The following is a 17,868-nucleotide window of genomic DNA, read 5'->3' on the forward strand; positions in this document are numbered from 1 at the left end:
GAGCTGGAATATTATGATGAGGTTGTGTAAGGCATTGGTGAGACCGAATCTCGAGTATTGACCATAAGACAAAGGAGCAGAAGTCGGCCATTCGGTCCATCGAGTCTGCTCTGCCATTTTATCATGAGCTGATCCATTCTCCCATTTAGTCCCACTCCCCCGCCTTCTCACCATAACCTTTGATGCCCTGGCTACTCAGATACCTATCAATCTCTGCCTTAAATACACCCAATGAAGGTGTCCTCCACTGCTGCCTGTGGCAACAAATTCCATAGATTCACCACCCTCTGACTAAAAAAATTTCTTCGCATCTCTGTTCTGAATGGGCGCCCTTCAATCCTTAAGTCATGCGGTCTTGTACTAGACTCCCCCATCATGGGAAACAACTTTGCCACATCCACTTTGTCCATGCCTTTCAACATTCAAAATGTTTCTATGAGGTCTCCCCTCATTCTTCTAAACTTCAAGGAATACAGTCCAAGAACGGACAAACGTTCTTCATATATTAACCCTCTCATTCCCGGAATCATGCTAGTGAATCTTCTCTGTACCCTCTCCAACGTCAGCACATCCTTTCTTAAATAAGGTGACCAAAACTGCCCACAGTACTCCAAGTGAGGTCTCAGCGCCTTATAGAGCCTCAACATCACATCCCTGCTCCTATACTCTATTCCTCTAGAAATGAATGCCAACATTGCATTCGCCTTCTTCACCACCAACTCAACCTGGAGGTTAACTTTTAAGGGTATCCTGTAGGAGGACTCGCAAGTCCCGTTGCATCTCAGAACTTTGAATTCTTTCCCCATTTAAATAATAGTCTGCCCGTTTATTTTTTCTGCCAAAGTACATAACCATACACTTTCCAACATTGTACTTCATTTGCCACTTCTCTGCCCATTCTTCCAATCTATCCAAGTCTCACCGCAGACTCTCCATTTCCTCAGCACTACCGGCCCCTCCACCTATCTTCATATCATCAGCAAACTTAGCCACAAAGCCATCTATTCCATAATCCAAATCGTTGATGTACAATGTAAAAAGAAGCGGCCCCAACACGGACCCCTGTGGAACACCACTGGTAACCGGCAGCCAACCAGAATAGGATCCCTTTATTCCCACTCCCTGTTTCCTGCCAATCAGCCAATGCTCTATCCACATATGTAACTTTCCTGTAATTCCATGGGCTCTTATCTTGTTAAGTAGCCTCATGTGTGGCACCTTGTCAAAGGCCTTCTGAAAATCCAAATATACAACATCCACTGCATCTCCCTTGTCTAGCCTACTGGTAATTTCCTCAAAAAATTGTAATAGGTTTGTCAGGCAGGATTTTCCTTTAAGGAATCCATGCTGAGTTCTGCCTATCTTGTCATATGCCTCCAGGTACTCTGTAACCTCATCCTTGACAATCAACTCCAACAACTTCCCAACCACCGATGTCAAGCTAACAGGTCTATAATTTCCTTTTTGCTTCCTTGCCCCCTTCTTAAATAGCGGAGTGACATTTGCAATCTTCCAGTCCTCCGGAACCATGCCAGAATCTATCGACTTTTGAAAGATCATCGCTAATGACTCCACAATCTCCACAGCTACTTCCTTCAGAACACGTGGGTGCATTCCATCTGGTCCGGGAGATTTATCTGCCTTTAGACTATTCAGCTTCCTGATTACTTTCTCTGTCATAATTGTGTCTGCGCACACTTCTCTTCCCTGCCACCCTTGAGTGTCCAACACTGCTGATGTCTTCCTCAGTGAATTCTGATGCAAAATACTTGTTCAGTTCCTCTGCCATCTCCTTATCTCCCATTTCAATTTCTCCAGCATCATTTTCTATCCGTCCTATATCTACTCTCACCTGTCTTTTACTCTTTATATACTTGAAAAAGCTTTTAGTATCCTCTTTGATATTATTTGCTAGCTTCCTTTCATAGTTAATCTTTTCCCTCTTAATGACTTTCTTAGTTTCCTTTTGTAAGGTTTCAAAAACTTCCCAATCCTCTGTCTTCCCACTAATTTTTGCTTCCTTGTATGCCTTTTCCTTTGCTTTAACTTTGGCTTTGACTTCTCTTGTCAACTATGGTTGCATCCTTTTTCCATTCGAAAATTTCTTCTGTTTTGGAATATTCCTGTCTTGCACCTTCCTCACTTCTCGCATAAACTCCAGCCACTGCTGCTCTGCCGTCTTTCCCGCCAGTGTCCCCTTCCAGTCAACTTTGGCCAGTTCCTCTCTCATGCCACTGTAATTTCCTTTACTCCACTGAATTACTGACACATCAGATTTCGGCTTCTCTTTTTCAAATTTCACAGTGAACTCAATCATGTTATGATCACTGCCTCCTAAGGGTTCCTTCACCTCAATCTCTCTAATCACCTCCGGTTCATTACACAATACCCAATCCAGTACAGCCAATCCCCTAATGGGCTCAACAACAAGCTGTTCTAAAAAGCCATCTCGCAGACATTCTGCAAGTTCTCTCTCTTGAGATCCAGTGCCAACCTGATTTTCCCAATCCACTCGCGTGTTAAAATCCCCCACAATTATCATAACACTGCCCTTCTGACAAGCCTTTTCTATTTCCAGTTGTAATTTGTAGTCCACATCACTGCAGCTGTTTGGAGGCCTATAAATAACTGCCATCAGGGTCCTTTTACCCCTGCTATTTCTTAGCTCAGCCCATAAAGATTCTGCACCTTCCGATCCTCTATCACCTCTTTCTAATGATTTAATATTATTTCTTACCAATAAAGCCACGCCTCCCCCTCTGCCTACCTTCCTATCCTTGGACGTTCAGCTCCCAGAGACATGCATCCTTTAGCCACGTCTCAGTGATGGCCACAATATCATACCTACCAATCTGTAGCTGTACGACAAGATCATCCACCTTATTCCTTATGCTGCGTGCATATAAGTATAACACCTTAAGACCAGTATTTGGTACTTTTCGCTTTGATTTCACTGCAACTTTATTGCACTGCAACTCATCCCAATGGCTACAAATTTGCCCCAGCCCGTCTTTCCTGACATCTTTACTGCTCACTATCTTAGATTTATTTCTGTTTTCCCCTTCCTCCGCTCTGTCATTCCGGTTCCCATCCCCCTGCCAAATTAGTTTAAACCCTCCCTAACAGCTCCATTAAACTTTCCTGCCAAGATATTGGTCCCCTTCGGGTTCAGGTGTAACCTGTCCTTCTTGAACAGGTCATACTTCCCCCAGAAGAGATCCCAGTTATCCAAGAATCTGAAGCCCTGCCCCCTGCACCAGTCTCTCAGCCACACATTCATCTGCCGGATCCTACTATTCTTGCCCTCGCTAGCATGTGGCGCAATCCTGAGATTACTACCTTGGAGGTCCTGCTTCTCAGCTTCCTTCCTAAATCCTGGAAATCTCTCTTCAGGACCTCCTCCTTTGTCCTATCTATGTCATTGGTACCAAAATGTACCAAGACAACTGGCTGCTCACCCTTCCCCTTCAGAATATTCGGGACCCGATCAGAGACATCCCGTACCCTGGCACCTGGGAGGCAACACACCATGCGGGTATCTCTATCAGGCTCACAGAATCTCCTGTCTGTTCCCCTGACTATGGAATCCCCTATGACTACCGCATTCCTCTTCTCCCTCCTTCTCTCCTGCACAACAGCGCCAGGCTCAGTGGCAGAGACCCGGTCACCGTGGGCGTCCCCTGTCAGGTCATCCCCTTCAACAGCATCCAGAACAAGATATTTGTTGCTGAGGGGGACAGCCACAGGTGTGCTCTCCACTATCTGGGCATTTCCCTTCCCTCTCTTGACAGTGACCCAGTTTTCTGACCCCTGTAGCCTAGGGATGACTACGTCCCTGTAGCTCCTGTCTATCACCTCTTCACTTTCCCTGATAAGCAGTAGGTCATCATTGTGTTCAGTTTTGGTCACCAAATTACAGGAAGGATATTAATAAGGTTGAAAGAGTACAGAGAAGGTTTACAAGGATGTTGCCGGGACTTGAGAAACTCAGTTACAGAGAAAGCTTGAATAGGTTAGGACTTTATTCCCTGGAGCATAGAAGAATAAGGGGAGATTTGATAGAGGTATATAAAATTATGATGGGTATAGACACAGTGAATGCAAGCAGGCTTTTTCCACTGAGGCAAGGGGAGAAAAAAACCAGAGGACATGGGTTAAGGGTGAGGGGGGAAACGTTTAAAGGGAATATTGGGGGGGGGGCTTCTTCACACAGAGAGTGGTGGGAGTATGGAATGAGCTGCCGGATGAAGTGGTAAATTGGGCTCACTTTAATATGTAATAAATAATTGGACAGGTACGTGGATGAGAGGTGTCTGGAGAGATATGGTCCAGGAGCAGGTCAGTGGGACTAGGCAGAAAAATGGTTCGGCACAGCCAAGAAGGGCCAAAAGGCCTGTTTCTGTGCTGTAGTTTTTCTTTGGTTTTCTATGGTTTCTAATCTCTCGAGTCAAAGCCTCAAAGCTCCACTCCTTCACTGGCTCACTCACTCACTGGCCACTCCCCAAGCACCTCATTAGTTCCTAGCTGCCTATACCTGCTATGTACCTCCTTCTTTCGAGAGATATTGAGGGACTCAATTCCCTTGAAAACCAAGGTTTCCTAAGCCTGTTAGCTTTGCTGTTTAATCTAGCAGGATCACACAAGCTCTGTAATTTCAAAATTTCACTTTAAGGCCTCCCACTTCCCTTTGCTAGAAAACAACATATTCAAACCCACACGTGACAGATCCTTTCCGATGCCATCAAAATTGGCCTTTTTCCAATTTAGAATCTCAAACAAGGACCAGATCTCTCCTTCTGCATAATCATCTTGAAACTAATGACATTATGATCACTAGATGCAAAGTGTTCCCTTACACACACATCCTTCACCTGCCCTGTCTCATTCCATAATATTGCATTCTCTCTAGTTGGGGCCTCTATATATTGATTAAGAAAACTTTCATATACACATTTGACAAATTCAATCCGTTTATAGTATGGGTGGTCCCAATGTTTGTCGTAACTTTGGCAGAGACTTCAGAGAACTGTTGTTAATGGCTCTTCGTAGGGGTTCTGCACCATTTCATTGGTGAATCCGTTAATCTTTAATGGAGAATCAGAAGAAAGTTTATCATCTTTTTGTTCCCTTTTTCATATTTGGGGGAAATTTCAAAAGAAACTTTTCCACATGAGCCATGTATGTAAAATATTGTTGTAAAGTCATTTATTTTCTCAATAGGTTCCCTTTGATATTACCACCAAGACCCTTGAAGAACTGGAAAATCTATTTAATCCTTTGGCTGGATATGTATTAAAGCATGGGAGTCTGTTTACCTGGTTGACTTCTTTCATCGAATCAGATTAAACTATTGAATAACAACCATTGGCAGCTACCAGCTGATTGCGATTCTTTAAGAATATTCATTTACTTTTCTCTCTTTATTTTTATTATACTTTAATATTGTGTCCATCAATTAACAGTGAACATTCAACTGGAATTTGATCGCTTTGAATATGTTGGCATTGTTTTAAACCAATTTTACTTTTCAAACTACTGATAATTTGTCAAAGCATGTTTCCAACTGATATTATTTTGTGGTCTTTAAATTTTGCTCTATGAAGACATTTCTAATCCACATTTTCTCTGTAACAATCAAATTACTATACAAGTTCATAACTTTTGCTGATTGAAAATAGAAATAAAATTAAAAATAACCTCTGGTGTGTTAACTTTCATTACCCACAATGCAACTGGTTTGTTCAGTGGCCTATCTGCATGACCCTCTTTCACATCCTCAGGAATTGGTGAAAAGATCCAAGGTTTAACATTTTATTCTGAAAATATACTGTTGTGTCATCTTAGCAGAGGTACCAAGTTCAAGCTCATCATCTGACATCATAATGTAAATGAGGCCAATTGACATTGATGCATTAAACCAAGTGGGTAATTCTCAAAAAAATGATGCCTTAATCTAATCGTGCTGTGAAAGGGCTGTAATTCAGCAATATACTGTCACCCAAAAAAATACATTTTGCTTAGAAGCATGCAAACTATAAGGCTCACAAAATGAAGCTGAGAACGACAGCAGTCTTAATCTTTCAACACAGACTGGGAGATCTGCCGATAAGTAAACAAGTTAACTAACTCACATCCACATACACCATCCCCTTGCCCGGCTATGAAATGCACACCTCAGCACCACCAAGATACCCATCAATTGGGGCTGTTCACGGACTCGCAGCATTGATCACTCTCTACTGGTGTCCTGGGCCCCTCCTTTCAAACCTCCAACTTCACGTTGACATTGTTGAACTCCTGTCTTTCTCAACACCTTTCTTTTTTCAGACACTAGAATACTACAGCACAGTACAGGCCCTTCAGCCCTCGATGTTCCTTAAAAAAAATGTACTAAACCCACACTACCCCGTAACCCTCTATTTTTCTCTCATCCATGTGCCTGTCCAAGAGGCCCTTAAATACCCCTAATGTTTTAGCCTCCACCGTCATCCCTGGCAAGTCATTCCAGGCACCCACAAAACCTCTGTGTGAAAAACAGATGTCTCCCCTAAACCTCCCTCCCTTAACTTTGTACATATGCCCTCCAGTGTTTGCTATTCGTGCCCTGGGAAACAGGTACTGACCCTATCTCATCCTTCTATGCTCTAAAGAGAAAAGTCCCAGCTCTGCTAACCTTGCCTCATAAGACTTGTTTTCCAATCCAGGCAACATCCTGGTAAATCTCCTCTGCACCCTCTCCATAGCTTCCACATCCTTCCCATAATGAGGTGACCAGAACTGAACACAAAGTGTGATCTCCCCAGAGATTTGTAGAGTTGCAACATGACCTCTCTACTCTTGAACTGAATCCCCCTACTAATGAAGCCTAGCATCCCATAGGCCTTCTTAACTATCCTATCAACCTGTGCAGCGACCTTGAGGGATGTACGGATTTGAACCCCAAGGTCTCTCTGTTCATCCACGCTCTTAAGTCACCTACCATTAATCCTGTACTCAGCCTTCTGGTTTGTCCTTCCAAAATGCATCACCTCACACTTATCCGGATTGAAATCCATCTGCCACTTTTCTATCCAACTCTGCATCCTGTCTATATCCTTTTGTAACCTTCGACAACCTACAGCTCCTCCAATCTTTGTGTTGTCCGCAAACTTACTCACCCATCCTTCCACCTCTTCATCCAGGTCACTTATAAAAATCACAAAGAGCAGGGGTCCCAGGACAGATCCTTGCGGCACTCCACTAGTCACTGACCTCCAGGCAGAATACTTCCACTACGACCCTCTGCTTTCTTCCTGTAAGCCAATTGTTTATCCAAACAGCCAAGGTTCCACTGATCCCATGCCTCATGACTTTCTGGATGCGTCTCTCGTGGGGGACCTTGTCAAATGCCTTGCTAAAATCCATGCAGACCACATCTACCACCCTACCCTCATCAATTTCTTTTTTACCTCTTCAAAAAACTCATTTAGGCTCCTGAAGCATGTCCTTCCCTTCACAAAGCCATGTTGACTATCCTTGAGTAGACTGTAATTGAGTAGGCTCCAAGTGCTCACAGATCTCATTCTTAAGAATCCTTTCCAATAGTTTGCAGGCCACCAACGTAAGACTCACCGGTCTATAGTTCCCAGGATTCTCCCTATTACCTTTTTTAAACAAGGGAACTACATTTGCCATTCTCCAATCCTCCGGCACCTCCCCTGCAGCCAAAGAGGATTCAAAGGTCATAGCTACTGCTCCACCGATCTCTTCTCTTACTTCCCACAGCAACCTGCCATAGTTGGATGCGTCAGCAAGGGAGATGAGGCTGAGTACAGGGCTACAATAGGAAACTTCGTCACATGGTGTGAACAGAATTATCTGCAGCTGAATGTGAAAAAGACTTAAGGAGCTGGTGGTAGACCTGAGGAGAGCTAAGGCACCGGTGACCCCTGTTTCCATCCAGGGGGTCAGTGTGGACATGGTGGAGAATTACAAATGCCTGGGGATACGAATTGACAATAAACTGGATTGGTCAAAGAACACTGAGGCTGTCTACAAGAAGGGTCAGAGCCATCTCTATTTCCTGAGAAGACTGAGGTCCTTTAACATCTGTCAGATGATGCTGACGATGTTCTACGAGTCTGTGATGGCCAGTGCTATCATATTTGCTGTTGTGTGCTGGGGTAGCAGGCTGAGGGTAGCAGACACCAACAAAATCAACAAACTCATTCGTAAGGCCAGTGATGTTGTGGGGATGGAACTGGACTCTCTGACGGTGGTGTCTGAAAAGAGGCTGCTGTCCAAGTTGCATGCCATCTTGGACAATGTCTCCCATCCACTACATAATGTACTGGGTGGGCACAGGAGTACATTCAGCCAGAGACTCCTTCCACCGAGATGCAACACTGAGCGTCATAGGACGTCATTCCTGCCTGTGGCCATCCAACTTTACAACTCCTCCCTTGGAGGGTCAGACACCCTGAGCCAATAGGCTGGTCCCGGACTTATTTCGTGGCATAATTTAGATATTATTATTTAATTATTTATGGTTTTATATTGCTATATTTATACTCTGTTCTTGGTTGGTGCAACTGTAACGAAACCAAATTTCCCTCGGGATCAATAAAGTATGACTATGACTATGACTATCACGTTCGGCCCTGGGGACTTATCAATCTTGATGTTTTTAAGAAGATCCAACACTACTTCTTCCTTAATCTCCACATTGTCCAGCACACAGGCCTGTTCTATTTCGACCTCACCCTGTCAAGGTCCTTTTCTCTTGTGAATACGAAGCAAAGTATCCATTCAGGACCTCCCCAACCTCCTCCGCCTCCAGGCACATGTTGCCTTCTTTATCCTTTAGCGGCCCCACCTTCATTCTTGTCATCCTTCTGTTCTTCACATACACATAGAACGCCTTGGGGTTCTTAATCCTACGTGCCAAGGCCTTCTCATGTCCCCTTCGAGCTCTCCTAAGTCCTTTCTTAAGCTCCTTCCTGGCTACCCAATATTTCCCATGAGCCCCTCCTGCTTCTTATATCTAACATATGCTTCCTTCTTCCTCTTGACAAGTTGCCTCACGTGTTTCGTCAGCCACGGTTCTCTTTTCCTACCATTTTTTTTTTGCCTCAGTCTGAATTAATGCTGATTTCCCCAGTCTACCTTGGTCTTTTTGTTTTCAACCCAGCCACACCCATGCTATGCTGAGCCCCCAGTCTGCTGACCTTAGAAACGGAGTACTGGGTGACACATCTTTCAATATACAAATGTGCACTGCACAGTGGTTGCAATTGAATTCAGATGTTCAGAAGCAAAGATTAAACTCTATGCACACCATTCCAGCACATCCCTCTGTGCTGGAACTTACTGGTATTGGTTTTAATTTGATTAAACCTTATATTGGTCATCATAGATATGGCCCCACCACAGTTCCATGCAAGAGACCAGTAGTCATACCCTTACAACCACTTTATCCCACTCTTTGTATCCTGTTGCTCAGACAATTCCCTGAGCTGTCTCCCAACTGTGTTAAACTTCAGCTGAAGATCTCTTATGAGGCAACATATTAGTGACATCTGATGTCCATATCAATAATACATATGTGGCAGGATTCATAGGTTTGGATGTGACACCTGAATTGGAAAGGACAGTGAAAAAGATTTTCTAAGATTAGAACAGAATCGAGATCAACTGCTGAAGAGGACCAGGAAATGGTAGATGGTACATAAATTAATTAGGGATAAAGATAAATCTGGTCCTTGAGTTGAGGTTCTAAATTGGAGAAAGGCCATTTTTGTGGAGATGAGAAAGGACCTAGGAAGAGTGGATTGGGATAAGTTGTTTTCTGACAAGGATATGTTCAGTAAGTGGAAGGCCTTCAAAGGCAAAATTTTGAGAGTGCAGAGTTTGCATGTTCCTGCCAGAATTAAAGGTAAAGTTAACAAGCATAGGGAACATTGGTTTTCAAGGGATATTGGTGATCTGGTTAAGAAAAAGAGAGAGATGCATAGTGGGTATAGGCAACTAGGAACAATTGAAGTACTTGAAGAGTATAGAAAATGTAAGAAAATACTAAAGAAGGAAATCAGGAAGGCAAAAAGAAGACATGAGGTTGCTTTGGCAGATAATGTGAAGGTAAACCCAAAGGGTTTCTACAAATATATTAAGAGTAAAAGGATAGTAAGGGACAAAATTGGTCCCCTAGAAGATCAGAGTGGTTGTCTATGTGTGGAGTCTCAGGAGATGGGGGAGATCTTAAACAGTTTTTTTTCATCAGTATTTACTCAGGAAACTGGCTGAGTGTATATGGAAGGAAGGGAAACAAGCAGTAGTGTCATGGAACATATAGAGATTAAAGAGGAGGAGGTGCTTGCTGCCTTACAGGAAATAAAGGTAGATAAATCCCCTGGGCCTGACAGGATATTTCCTCAGACTTTGAGAGAGACTAGTGTAGAAATTGCAGGGGCCATGGCAGAAATATTTAAAATGTCCTTAGCCATGGGTGCAGTGCCGGAGGATTGGAGGGTGGCTCATGTTGTTCTGTTGTTTAAAAAAGGCTCCAAAAGTAAACCAGGTAATTACAGGCCGGTGAGCCTGACATCAGTAGTAGGTAAATTATTGGAAGGTGTTCTGAGGGATCGGATATACAAGTATTTGGACAGCCAAGGGCTGATTAAGGATAGTCAGCATGGCTTTGTGCGTGGTGAATCGTGTTTAATGATCTTGTAGAGTTTTTTGAGGAGGTTACAAAAGAAGTAGATGAGGGAAAGGCTGTGGATGTGGTCTGTATGGACTTTAGTAAGGCCTTTGACAAGGTCCCACATGGGAGGTTAGTTCAGAAGGTTCAGACACTAGGTATCCATGGAGAGGTTGTAAACTGGATTCAAAATTGGCTGTGTTGGAGAAGACTGAGAGTGTGGTAGTCGATAATTGCTTCTCAGACTGGAGGCCTGTGACTAGTGGTATGCCTCAGGGATCTGTGCTGGGACCATTGTTGTTTGCTGTCTATATCAATAATCTAGATGAAAATGTGGAAAATTGGATCAGCAAGTTTGCTGATGACACTAAGATTGGAGGCGTTGTGGATGGCGAGGAAAGCTTTCAAAGCTTGCAGAGGGATCTGGACCAGCTGGAAAAATGGGCTAGGAAATGGCAGATGGAATTTAATACAGACAAGTGTGAGGTGTTGCATTTTGGAGGGACAAATCAAGGTAGGACATACACAGTAAATGGTAGGGCACTGAGGTGTGTGGAGGAACAAAGGGATCTGGGAGTTCAGATACATAATTCCTTGAAAGTGGTGTCACAGGTGGACAGGGTGGTAAAGAAGGCTTTTGGCATCCTGGCATTCATAAATCAAAGTATTGAGTATAGGAGCTGGGATGTTATGGCGAGGTTGTATAAGATATTGGCGAGGCCAAATTTGGAATATTGTGTGCAGTTCTGGTCACCTAACTATAGGAAGGATATCAGTAAGATTGAAAGAGTGCAGAGAAGATTTACCTGGATTTTGATGGGTCTTCAGGAGTTGAGTTACAAGGAAAGATTGAACAGGTTAGGACCTTATTCCTTGGAGCGTAGAAGAATGAGGGGAGATTTGATAGAGGTTTACAAAATAATGAGGGGTATAGACAGAGTAAATGCAAATAGGCTCTTTCCACTTAGACTAGGAGAGCTAAACACGAGAGGACATGGCTTTAGGGTGAAAGGGGGAAGATTTAGGGGGAACATTAGGGGGAACTTCTTCACTCAGAGAGTGGTGGGAGTGTGGAATGAGCTGCCATCTGACGTGGTAAATGCGGGCTCACTCTTAAGTTTTAAGAATAAATTGGATAGGTACATGGATGGGAGAGGTCTGGAGGGTTATGGACTGGGTGCGGGTCAATGGGACTAGTGAAATAAAGTTTTGGCACAGACTAGAAGGGCCGAATGGCCTGCTTTCTGTGCTGTAGTGTTCTATGGTTCTAAGACATAGGAGCAGAATTAGGCTATTCAGCCCATTAAGTCTGCTCCACCATTTTTTTTTGGCGTGTGCCCGCGTGCGTGCGAGTCTGTGCATGTGCATGTGCGTCTGCGTGTGCGTGTGCATGCGTCTGTGCATGTGCACCTGCGTGGGTGCGTCTGTGCATGCGTCAGTGATGATGTCTTTTTCATGGCTTTTACAAAGCGTGGAGCGAGAGAGAGACTGTGGTGCGCCACTCCTCACACAGACATTTTCGCAGTATTTTTCCCTTTTATTTTACGAGGTCGAGTTGCGATCTTGACAATCAACCCGGCACGGATGGAAAGCGTACTCGGGAGTGGACCCGACTGGTTTCTGACGCGGGAGCGGAGGTACCAATGTCATTGCGCCACCAGCCGGCCCCTGCTCTACCATTCCATCATGGCTGATCGTGGATCCCACTCAATTCCATACTGCCTTCTCACCATATCCTTTGATGCCCTGACCAATCAGGGAACTATAAGTTTTTGCTTTTAATATACCCAAGGGCTTAGACTCCACAGCTGTCTGTGGTAGAACGTTCCACAGGTTCACTACTCTCTGGCTAAAAAATTCCTCCTTAACTCTGTTGCCTCTCAATCTTGAGGCTGATTCCTTTAGTTCTGGACACCCCGCCACAGAAAACATTCTCTCCACATCTACCTTACCTAGTCTTTACAACATTCTGTAGGTTTCAATAAGATACCACTGTATTTTTCTAAATTCCAGTGAGTACAGGCCCAAAGCTGCTAAACACTCCTCACATGTTAACCCCTTCATTCCCAGAATCATCCTCATGAACCTGCTCTGTATTCTCCCCAATGACAACACATCCCTTCTGAGATATGGGACCCAACACTATTGACAATACTCCAAGTGCGGCCTGACCAGTGTCTTATAAAACCTCAGCATTCTCTCCCTGTTTTTACATTCCACTCCCCTTGAAATGAATGCCAACATTGGATTTGCCTTCTTTACTACAGACTCAATCTATGAATTAACCTTCTGGGAGTCCTGCACGAGGACTCCTAAGTCCCTTTACTCTTATGTTTGAATTTTCTCCCCATTTAGATAATAATCTGCACTTCTGTTCTTTTTACCAAAATGCACTATCATACATTTCCCAACGCTGTATTCCATCTGCACTTTTTTGACCATCCCTTCAATATGTCTAAGTCCTTCTGCAATCACGTGGCTTCCTCAGCACTACCTACCCCTCCACTTATCTTCACATCATCCGCAAACGTTGCCACAAAGCCATCAATTCTATTATCCAAATTATTGACAAACAATGTGAAAAGCAGCGGTCCCAATATTGACCCTTGAGGAAGACCACTAGTCACTGGCAGCCAACCAGAAAAGGCCCCCTTTATTCCGACTCGCTGCCTCCTGCCTGTCAGCCATTCCTCTATCCATGCCAGTATCTTTCCTGTAATGCCATGGGATTTTATCCTGTTAAGCAACCTCTTGTGTGGCACCTTATCAAACGCCTTCTGAAAATCCAAGTAAATAACATCCACTGCCTCTCCTTTGTCCACCCTGCTTGTTACTTCCTCGAAGAATTCTAACAGATTGGTCAGGCAAGATTTCCCTTTACAGAAACCATGCTGACTTAGACTTATTTTATCATTAGTCTCCAAGTAACCCGAAACCTCATCCTTAATAATAGACACCAACCCTTTCCCAACCTAATGTTTAGGCTAACTGGCCTATAATTTCTTATCTTTTGCCTTCCTCCCTTCTTAAAGAGTGGAGTGATATTTGCAATTTTCCAGTCCTCCAGGACCATGCCAGAATCAAGTGATTCTTGAAAATCATAATCAATGCATCTGGGATGTAGTCCATCTGGTCCAGGTGACTTATCCACCTTAAGACCTTTGAGTTTACATAGCACTTTTTCCTTTGTAATAGCAATAGCACTCACTTTTGCTCCTTGACACTCACGGACCTCTGGCACAGTGTTACTGTCTTCCACAGTGAAGACTGAAGCAAAGCACCCATTAAGTTCATCTGCCATTTCTTTGTCCCCCATTACTACCTCACCAGCATCATTTTCCAGTGGTCCAATATCAACTCTCACTTCCCTTTCACTCTTTATATAATTGGGAAAAGAAATTTTAGTGTCCTGCTTTATATTATTGGCTAGTGCAAACTCGTATTTCATCTTTTCCCTTCGTATAGCTTTTTTAGTTAACCAGTCATCCAGATTCCCACTCACTTTTGCTACATTGTATGTCCTTTTCTTGGCTGTTATGCAGTCCTTAACTTCCCTTGTCAGCCACGGTTGCCTACCCCTGCCATCTGAGAACTTCTGCAGGGACATATCAATCCTGTGCCTTGGAATTATTCCCAGAAACTTCAACCATCTCTGCTGCCATCTTCCTTGCCAGTATCCTCCTCCAATCCACCTTGGCAAGTTCCTCTCTCAAGCCTCTGTAATTCCCTTTATTCCGTTGTGATACAGATACATGCAAGTTATGCTTCTCCCTCTCAAATTATAGTACCAATTCAATCATATTATGATCAATGCCTCCCAAGGATTCCTTTACCTAAAGCTTGCTAATAAAATCTGGATTATAAAACAACACCTAAGCCTTTCCCTGAGTAGGCTTAAGCACAAGCTGCTCTGAAAAGTCGTCTTGTTGGCATTCAATAAATTTCCTCTCTTGCAATCTGACACTAACCTGATTTTCCCAATCCCCTTACATATTGAAGTCCTCCAATACAATTGTGACATTACCCTTATTAAATGCCCTTTCCAGCTTCGTTTGCAATCTCAACCCCACATCTTGGATACAACTTGAGGCCAATATATGATTCCCATAATGTTTTTTTTTTAAATTTTGCAGTTTATCAACTCCACCCACAAAGATTCAATTTTCTCTGACCTTATGTCACCTCTTTCTAAAGATGTAACCATATAACAATTACAGCACGGAAGCAGGCCATCTCAGCCCTTCTAGTCCATGCCGAACTCTTACCCTTACCTAGTCCCACCGACCTGCACTCGGCCCATAACCCTCCATTCCTTTCCTGTCCATATATCTATCCAATTTAACTTTAAACAACAACATCGAACCTGCCTCAACCACTTTTGCTGGAAGCTCGTTCCACACAGCTACCACTCTCTGAGTAAAGAAGTTCCCTCTCATATTACCCCTAAACTTTTGCCCTTTAACTCTCAACTCATGTCCTCTTGTTTGAATCTCCCCCACTCTCAATGAAAAAAGCCTACCACGTCAACTCTATCAATCCCCCTCATAATTTTAAATACCTCTATCAAGTCCCCCCTCAACCTTCTACGTTCCCAAGAATAAAGACCTAACTTGTTCAACCTTTCTCTGTAACTTAGGAGATGAAACCCAGGCAACGTTTTAGTAAACCTCTTCTGTACTCTCTCAATTTTATTGATATCTTTCCTATAATTCGGTGACCAGAACTGGGCACAATACTCCAAATTTGGCCTCACCAATGCCTTATACAATTTCAACATTACATCCCAACTCCTATACTCAATGCTCTGATTAATAAGGTCCAACATACCAAAAGCTTTCTTCACCACCCTATCCACATGAGATTCCACCTTCAGGGAACTATGCACCATTATTCCTAGATCCCTCTGTTCGACAGCATTCTTCAATGCCCTACCATTTACCATGTATGTTCTATTTTGATTAGTCCTACCAAAATGTAGCACCTCACATTTTTCACCATTAAACTCCATCTGCCATCTTTCAGCCCACTCTTCTAACTGGCCTAAATCTCTCTGCAAGCTTTGATAACCTACTTCATTATCCACAATGCCACCTTAGTATCATCTGTATACTTACTAATCCAATTTACCACCCCATCATCCAGATCATTAATACATATGGCAAACAACATTGGACCCAGTACAGATCCCTGAGGCACACCACTACACACCCACCTCCAATCTGACACACAGTTATCCACCTCTACTCTCTGGTGTCTCCCATCCAGCCACTGCTGAATCCATTTCACTACTTCGATATTAGTGCCTAACGATTGAACCTTCCTAACTAACCTTCCGTGTGGAACCTTGTCAAAGGCCTTACTGAAGTCCATATAGACAACATCCACCGCTTTACCCTCGTCAACTTTCTTAGTAACCTCAACAAAAAAATTCAATAAGATTTGTCAAACATGACCTTCCACGCACAAATCCATGTTGACTGTTCCTAATCAGACCCTGTCTATCCAGATAATTATATATACCATCTCTAAGAATACTTTCCATCAATTTACCCACCACTGATGTCAAACTCACAGGCCGATAATTGCTAGATTTACTCTTAGAACCCTTTTTAAACAATGGAACCACATGAGCAATACGCCAATCCTCTGGCACCATTCCCATTTCTAATGACATTTGAAATATTTCTGTCAGAGACCCTGCTATTTCCACACTAACTTCCCTAAAGGTCCTAGGATATATCTTGTTCGGACCCAGAGACTTATCCACTTTTATATTCCTTAAAAGCACCAGTACTTCCTCTTCTTTAATTGTCATACTTTCCATAACTACCCTTCTTGTTTCCTTTACTTTATACAATTCGATATCCTTCTCCCTAGTGAATACTGAAGAAAAGAAATTGTTCAAAATCTCCCCCATCTCTTTTGGCTCCGCACATAGCCGTCCACTCTGATTTTCCAAAGGACCTCACTATCCTTTTGCCACTAACATAACTGTAGAAACCCTTTGGATTTATTTTCACCTTACTTGCCAAAGCAGTACCCCTGTGGCTGTGCCCCTTGACAATAAGTACTTCTGTTTGAGTACTGTTGGGGGGGACGATCTACCTGAGGGAAGCAACAATAGCCATGCCTCCAGCACAGAGTCCGGCCCTGTAACTCAGAAGGGTAGGGAAAGGAAGAGGAGGGCAGTAATAATAGGGGTCTCGATAGTTAGGGGGTCAGATAGGCGATTCCCTGGATGCAGTCCGGAGACCCGGATGGTAGTTTGCCTCCCTGGTGCCAGGGTCCGGCATGTTTCTGATCGCGACCAAGAGATCCTGAAGTGGGAGGGAGAGGAGCCAGAGGTCGTCGTACGTATAAGTACCAATGACATAGGTAGGAAAAGGGGAGAAGTCCTGAAAGAAGAATATAGGGAATTAGGAAGGGAGTTGAGAAAAAGGGACCGAAAAGGTAGTAATCTCGGGATTACTGCCTGTGTCACGCGACAGTGAGAGTAGGGATGCAATGAGGTGGAGGATAAATGCGTGGCTGAGGGATTGGAGCAGGGGGCAGGGATTCAAGTTTTTGGATCATTGGGACCTCTTTTGGCGCAGGCATGACCTGTTCAGAAAGGACGGGTTACACTTGAATCCTAGGGGGACCAATATCCTGGCGGGGAAATTTGCGAGGGCTACTGAGGTGACTTTAAACTAGAACGGTTGGGAGGAAGGAATCAAATTAAAGAGACTAGGAGAGAGAAGATTAGTTCTCAAATAGAGAAAGCAGGTAGACAGTGTGTGAGAGAGGATAGGCAGGGGACAGAGATCAGGAGCACTCAGACCAAAGATGTAGGGGACAAGGAAGAAAAAGATAACAAAGTTGTTTGCTCCATTAAGGATAAAAAGAGAGTAAGAGGTGGAGAGTTTCTTCAATGCATCTATTTTAATGCCAGGAACATTGTAAGAAAGGTGGATGAGCTTAGAGCATGGATTGATACCTGGAAATATGATGTTGTAGCTATTAGTGAAACGTGGTTGCAGGAGGGGTGTGATTGGCAAGTAAATATTCCAGGATTTTGCTGCTTCAGGTGTGATAGAATAGGAGGGGCAAGAGGGGAAGGTGTTGCATTGCTTGTCAGAGAAAATATAACAGCAGTGCTCTGGCAGGATAGATTAGTAGACTCGTCTAGGGAGGCTATTTGGGTGGAATTG

At 43.6% G+C, this 17,868-nt stretch overlaps 1 protein-coding gene across 12 annotated transcripts in view; it reads left to right on the top strand.

Annotated features, from left to right (window-relative positions):
- The window catches only part of cfap54 (cilia and flagella associated protein 54), a 482,407-nt gene extending 476,785 nt beyond the window's left edge, over nucleotides 1-5,622 (top strand). For all 12 annotated transcript variants that reach the window (XM_072241335.1, XM_072241340.1, XM_072241339.1 and 9 more), the window contains one exon: nucleotides 5,221-5,622. In XM_072241335.1, coding sequence (XP_072097436.1) covers nucleotides 5,221-5,346 — 126 coding nt within the window. In that variant the 3' untranslated portion in view covers nucleotides 5,347-5,622. The remainder of the gene's footprint in view (nucleotides 1-5,220) is intronic.
- The last annotated feature ends 12,246 nt before the right edge of the window (nucleotides 5,623-17,868 follow it).

Source organism: Mobula birostris, chromosome 23 (assembly GCF_030028105.1).
Source record: "Mobula birostris isolate sMobBir1 chromosome 23, sMobBir1.hap1, whole genome shotgun sequence".
In the NCBI taxonomy this organism is placed as follows: Eukaryota; Metazoa; Chordata; class Chondrichthyes; order Myliobatiformes; family Myliobatidae; genus Mobula; species Mobula birostris.